This window comes from Garra rufa, chromosome 3 (genome assembly GCF_049309525.1).
Source record: "Garra rufa chromosome 3, GarRuf1.0, whole genome shotgun sequence".
Lineage (NCBI taxonomy): Eukaryota > Metazoa > Chordata > Actinopteri > Cypriniformes > Cyprinidae > Garra > Garra rufa.
The window spans coordinates 50,700,845-50,707,555 of NC_133363.1; the positions used below are offsets into that span (position 1 = coordinate 50,700,845).

General features: G+C 38.5%; 1 protein-coding gene across 1 annotated transcript in view; it reads right to left on the bottom strand.

Annotated features, from left to right (window-relative positions):
- Positions 1–6,711, bottom strand: part of efnb3b (ephrin-B3b) — a 100,258-nt gene that overhangs the window by 6,521 nt on the left and 87,026 nt on the right. The window contains exons 3-4 of the mRNA XM_073836330.1: positions 6,573–6,665; positions 4,081–4,149 (exon numbers count right to left, since the gene is read on the bottom strand). Of these exons, the coding sequence (XP_073692431.1) occupies positions 4,081–4,149; positions 6,573–6,665 (162 nt within the window). The remainder of the gene's footprint in view (positions 1–4,080; positions 4,150–6,572; positions 6,666–6,711) is intronic.

Sequence of the window (6,711 nt, forward strand, 5' to 3'; positions counted from 1 at the left end):
TTTACACACACGTTCTGTCAAACTATTACCAAATCTTGACCATGCCGATATACAGCCATATATGAGCAATATTACACAGAGTAGCTGTGGACACTGAATGACTTTCAGCAATGCAGCAATCTGTCACACCACATTATAAAGTGACCAAACAGCTCACTGTGATATCTGCTGAAAAGATAAGTGTGTTACATATTGCCTCCTTGAACAAACATAAGTCCCCTAAATTGGTGTCCCATGGGTAAACACAGTTTTCTAAAGTTCAGTGCTTTTTGGCCGGGAAACTTTTGCAAGTCTTTCTGGAATGCATGTGGTGATGACACCCATTAGTGAGATGACCACCTTTAACTTGTTCCCATATTGGGCCGCGGACTCAGAGAAGTGCCCTTTGACACTTACATGAGTATTAGTCTGATGTAGCGGGTTCATTAGCGCTGCCACATCCTGCCCTCCAGCATCGCCCTCCTCCGTCTACCTCGTCATCTGATGGGCTAGTTAATGACTTTAACCAATCAAATGGAACAAATTAAACGGGGCCAGTCATCTAACCCTTTGATTGGCTTGTTCATGTCCCTAACAGATCAGACCGAACCAATTAGAGTCCTCCGTGTTCACTCAAACTGTCAGAAATCTGAATAAGGTTTGGAGGATGTTGTAAAGTGCTGGACTTTTCTCTGAACTCGCTGACCAGTGACTCACATCACAATGAGTCAAGGTGGATTGGGTTTCGCCAAACATGCGCGTTTTGGCACAGGCGTAAAACACGCAGTGTAAACCTGCGGTCAGCCACTGTGGTCTGGCAATGGAGACGTGAACCACAATCATCAGACCGCTGAGTTGAAAAATAAAGATGAGGAGGTGAGTATTTGGACACAGCGTTAAGGCCTGTTCACAACAAGAGCGAAACGTAAAAGTGATAAATCGCAGACAAAAGGTCTAATTACAATGAGTAAATTGGAAAAGCCTTCCATAATCAGGCAAAGTTTAATCTCCACTATGAAGTGCTCTGTTTTTTAACTCAAAGTCTGTTTTGAGTGAATATCCATGGTGAATATTTCCTCTCTGTGTGAATTGGCCTTTACAGTACTTGGAGACGAGGCTACACCATGAATTATTCTTAATATAGCAACTTTTTTTTGCTGCTGGAAGTTGTTTATCGTTCATTTTTTTGCCCTAAAAGCTGTTAAACACTCAGAGGACACACCAGGGAGCATCAGCTCTAAATGTTCTCCTCTGTAATAAAAAAAAACATAATAAATAAAATAAAAATTTACACTTGGAAACATGAGCTGTGGTTTATGTGCTGCAGCTTTAAACACTGGAATCGTGTATTTAGCCTCTTCTATGAACAACAGCTGAGAGAGCATTTTAATAGATGTGGGATCTATGAGGCTATATTAGTCATTTATCTTTACATAACGGGATTATGGTGCGTGGGAGGCATTTCGCAAGGGAAATGAAAGCCAATCTAAACGCTGTGGCTTGATTGGGCTCTTTAAGACAAGAAACCTGAGGAAGTATGAAACCACACAATAGAGATGTGCTAGATTAACCACATGGTCATCCTCAAAGGTGGACTGCCTTACTATAAAGACTTTATAGGTTATTAAAGGGGCAGTTCACCCAAAATTGAAAGTCTAAAATTTGTAGGACTTTTTTGTGTGGAGCACAAAAGATGATGTTTTGACACGTACATAAAAACAGTTCATATGTGACCCTGGACCACAAAACCAGTCTTAAGTAGCACGGGTATATTTGTAGCAATAGCCAGACATATATTGATATGAAAATAATAGATTATGATTAGGAGATTAAGTAAAGATCATGTTCCATGAAGACATTTTGTAAATTTCCTACTGTAAATATATCAAAACTTAATTTTTGATTAGTAATATGTATTGCTTCGAACTTCATTTGGACAACTTTAAAGGTGATTTTCTCAATATTTTGGTATTTTTGCACCCTCAGATTCAAAATCCTATCCTAACAAACCATACATTAATGGAAAGCTTATTTATTCAACTTTCAGAATTTCAATTGACCCTTATGACTGGTTTTGTGGTCCAGGGTCATATATGACTTTTGTGGGATATTTAAAGTCTTCTAAAGCAATATGATATCTTTGAGTGAGCAACGGACTGTTATTTAAGTTATGTAAATCTTGCCCTTTGTTGCCCTAGCATGTTTAGTTGTGCAACATGTAAGAATCAATGGTGTTTGGTGTCACTAAATTTGCTTAAAATAGCAACTAAAATAAATTTTCACATAACAACTTTCAACTTGACACAGTTACTTCTGGCTTCTTGATTGTAACTGATTGCACTGAACTGAACGAACTTAAAGGGATAGTTCACAAAAATTAAAATTCTGTCATTCACCCTTATGTCATTCCAAACCCATAAGACCTTCGTTCATCTTCGGAACACAAATCAAAATATTTTTGATGAAATCCGAGAAATCAATTCTTTTTCAACCTGCATGGACAGCAACGCAACTTCAAGGCCCAGAAAGTTAGTAAGGACATCGTTCAAATTTTATCTTAATTTTATGAAGCTCTAAAAATACTTTTTGTGCACAATAAAAAAAAAAAAAACTTTATTCAACAATTTCTTCTCCTCTGTGTCAGTCTTTGACACAAATAAAGTCGTTATTTTTGTTTTATTTTCACACAAAAAGTATTATCGTAGCTTCATAACATTACAGTTGAACCATCAATGTCACATGGACTATTTTATCAACGTCCTTACTACCTTTCTGGGCCTTGAATGTGTATTGCTGTCTACACAGGGTCAGAAAGCGCTTGGATTTCATCAAAAATATCTTAATTTGTCTTCCGAAAATGAACAAAGGCCTTACGTGTTTGAAATGACAAATTAATAAAGATTTATTAAACTATTTTCATTTTGTGTTCCACAGAATAAAATAAAAATGTTAATTTTGGGTGAACTGTTCCTTTAAGAAGGCAAACTATGGCTCATTGGAAATGGGAAACACAGATTGGAAAGATACAACGGGTTTGATTACACACACACACACACATTAAATATAAGACACTGAACAAATGACCATTGTGCTTACTTAGCCGGACATAGCTGATGTTTCAGCGTGTGTGTATATGTGTGTATATGTGTGTATATGTGTGTGTGCAGTTGTGATCTCGACGGGAGACAATGAGAGCCCCTGCCGAGCACGGGAACGGTCGGAAATACAGGGATCTGACTGCAGGCGCTCTCAATTGGCCCATCATTATTCTTGACACAATTCCTCTCGTTTTCTCTCTCCATCCCTCACTTCTTTCCTCCACCTCCTCCTTCGCTCCGTGTCTCTATGACTGTCCGTGTTATTGTGCTCGTAATGACCTGCAGCCCCCCAAACCCTCCTACATCCTCCACCACTCCAAGTGATGACAGCCAGACAGCCAGATATATGGATAGATAAATAGACAGATAGATAGATAGATAGATAGATAGATAGATAGATAGATAGATAGATAGATAGATAGATAGATAGATAGATAGATAGATAGATAGATAGATAGATAGATGGATAGACAGATAGATAAAAACAGAATAGGACACAAGGCAGCAGTCTCCCGCACCCAAATGTCAAACCCGTGCAAACAAAGAGTGTGAGTAATTTTCTCATTCTATCGTCCTACACTAATCATGGTCCTCTCCCTCCCATTTTCTGTGTCTTTCTTCCTCTCAGGACCAACTAAACCCAAGCCGCTAAACTAATGGCATTAATAAGTCTCCGAAACGACGGCTCTCTCCTCCTCTCATCCTTTATCTTTCCCCGTGCGGCCATTACCCCCACCGCATTCTGCCTCCAGTTCGCAGCTTCAGGGCCTTCGTAGATGTCGAACGGAGGAAAAGAGGGGAAAAAATGAGGGAACGTGAGGAGGAGAGAACAAACAGAAGGGTGGAATATATCAAAAAGAAACCGAGCGCCAAGACGCCTGTTTCTCTCCATCCATCTGTCGCTTCCTTCCCTTGTTCCTTTCGTTAGTTCTGTTCTTTTATTAATGTGGTGTCTGTTAGGGATGAGCCTTGTCCTCATGAAACCGAAGACAGCTGTGTTTACCTGGATTCGCGCTGTTGATACGGTCCGCGGGGTCAGGTTTGGGAGATTTGGCCGGCAGACCATATGGACCTGCGGACACATGATTGAGAAACCGTTTAGTAATAATAATGCAGTCAACCTGCACACAACATAACAAAAACAAATATGCTACAGTATCACAACCTTGATTTAAAGGAACAGTTACCCTCAAAAATGAAAATTCTGTCATTAATTACTCACCCTCATGTCGTTCCAAACCTGTAAGACCTTTGTTCATCTTTGGAACACAAATTAAGATATTTTTGTTGAAATTCTAGAGCTTTCTGACACTGCATAGACAGCAAGGGTCAAATTGATGGAAGAAATAGTTGAACAAAGTCGTGATTTTTAGTGCTGGGCAACGATTAATCACGATTAATCACATCCAAAATAGAACTTTTTGTGTACATAATATATGTGTGTGTACTGTGTATATTTATTATGTAGATATAAAGACACACATGTGTCTTATGTAATATGCAAAAAGTATTCTCTTAGCTTCATAAAATTTCGGTTGAACCACTGATGTGACATGGACTATTTTAACAACGTCTTTACTATGTTTCTGTGCCTTGACGGTGGTAGGATCCTTGCTGTCTATGCAGGGTTCAAAAATCTTTTGGATTTCATCAAAAATATCTTCCTTTGTGTTCCGAAGATGAACGAAGGTCTTACAAGTTTGAAACGACATGAGTAATTAATGTCAGAATTTGTATTTTTGTGTGAACTTTCCCTTTAAATTAAACTTTGCCATCACAGGAATAAATTACATTTTAAAATATATCAAAACACAAAATAGTTCTTTTAAATTTTACAAATATTTCACAATATTACAGTTTTTGCTATATTATCAAATAAATGATAAGCAGATATGTGACCCTGGACGACAAAACCAGTCTTCAGTAGCACAGGTATATTTGCAACAGCCAAAAATACATTGTATGGGTCAAAATTATCGAGTTTGGATATTAAGTATTATGTTCCATGAAGATATTTTGCAAATTTCCTACCATAAATATATCAAAACTGTATTTTTGATTAGTAATATGCATTGCTAAGAACTTCATTTGGACAACTTTAAAGGCGATTTTCTCAGTATTTGGATTTTTTTGCACCCTCAGATTCCAGATTTTCAAATAGTTGTATCTCGACCAAATATTGTCCTATCCTAACCATACATCAATGGAAAGCATATTTATTCCGCTTTCAGGTGGATGTATAAATCTCAATTTTAAAAAATTGACTGGTTTTGTGGTCCAGGGTCACATACATCAGCTATTCAGTATCAAGGTTCATATGAATTAATATGCCAGTCATCACAAATTGGATCTGCATAAGTCTTAAAGGTACACAAACAGTCTGTTTAATTTTAAAGGAGAGAGAGCAGGTACAAAAACATCCTGTAAATATTAATTACAACTGCAATATATTAGTATAAAAAACAAAAGTGTACAATAGGGTTCAATAGTGTCAATAGTGGGTTTACATGTTTTATGGGGACATTCCATAGGCGTAATGGTTTTTATACTGTACAAACCGTACTTTCTATGGCCCTACACCTACCCTACACCTAAACCTAGCCCTCACAGGAGATTGTGCACACTTTTACTTACTCAAAAAAACTCATTGTGCATGATTTATAAGCCTGTTTCCTCATGGGGACCTGAGAAATGTCCCCACAAGGTCAAAATCTACTGGTATTCCTATCCTTGTGGGGACATTTGGTCCCCACAACGTGATGAATACCAGGTACACACACACACACACACACACACACACACACACAGAGTCATCTCTGAGCTTATGGTGAGCTGTCACACTTGTCAAAATGCCATGACAGTCTGTGTGTGTTTGTGTGTGTGTGCAGGCACATCTCATCAGATATCTCCAACCGAAACGGCTTTTATTTAGATGACAAACAAAACAGACGTGACCTTTCAGCCACGAAGCAGATAACAACTGCAGTGAGAGAGTGAGAGTAAAAAAAGAGAGACTGAAAGGGATTTTTAAGTAAAGTCAATAAATGTTGTGGAAAAAAACTCTAAACCACAGCCAAATATGGAAACCGAAAATAAAAAAAAGCCAAAATGTTTCATAGTCTTTGAGCTGTGTTAATCCTCTCTTATTCAATAGTGTAGTGCGATAGGCATGACTGATAAATAACTCTAAACACACAACAGACACGAGTGTTTGTGGTGTACTGTTACGGCTCAGGAACTTGTGTCCACAGTCTGTTGGGATTCACTTACCGCTGTTTTCCTGAGTTTAATAATGAAAACTAACAAGGGGCCAACAGCGTGTGTGTTTGCATGTAAACAAAAAGCTATTGGTCACAAGTGTGTGCCACTGAGAGAAACGCTTTACTGAGCCTAAGTTTCTGCAAATCCAGCATCCGTAACTGTTTCAGGTGACCAACCCTCTGGCTTTGTCTGCCGATACGGTCCCTAGAGTGTGTATGCACGTGTGTTACTCACTCTGTCCCACTTTCAGCACCACCTTCATGCCCTGTGTAGCGCAAACTCCTCCTCTCATGCTCTCCAGCCCCTGACGCGTCCCATCTGATGTAGCTGTGAAAGAAAAGAAGAGATTTACTTCTTATTTTATCTTACACTC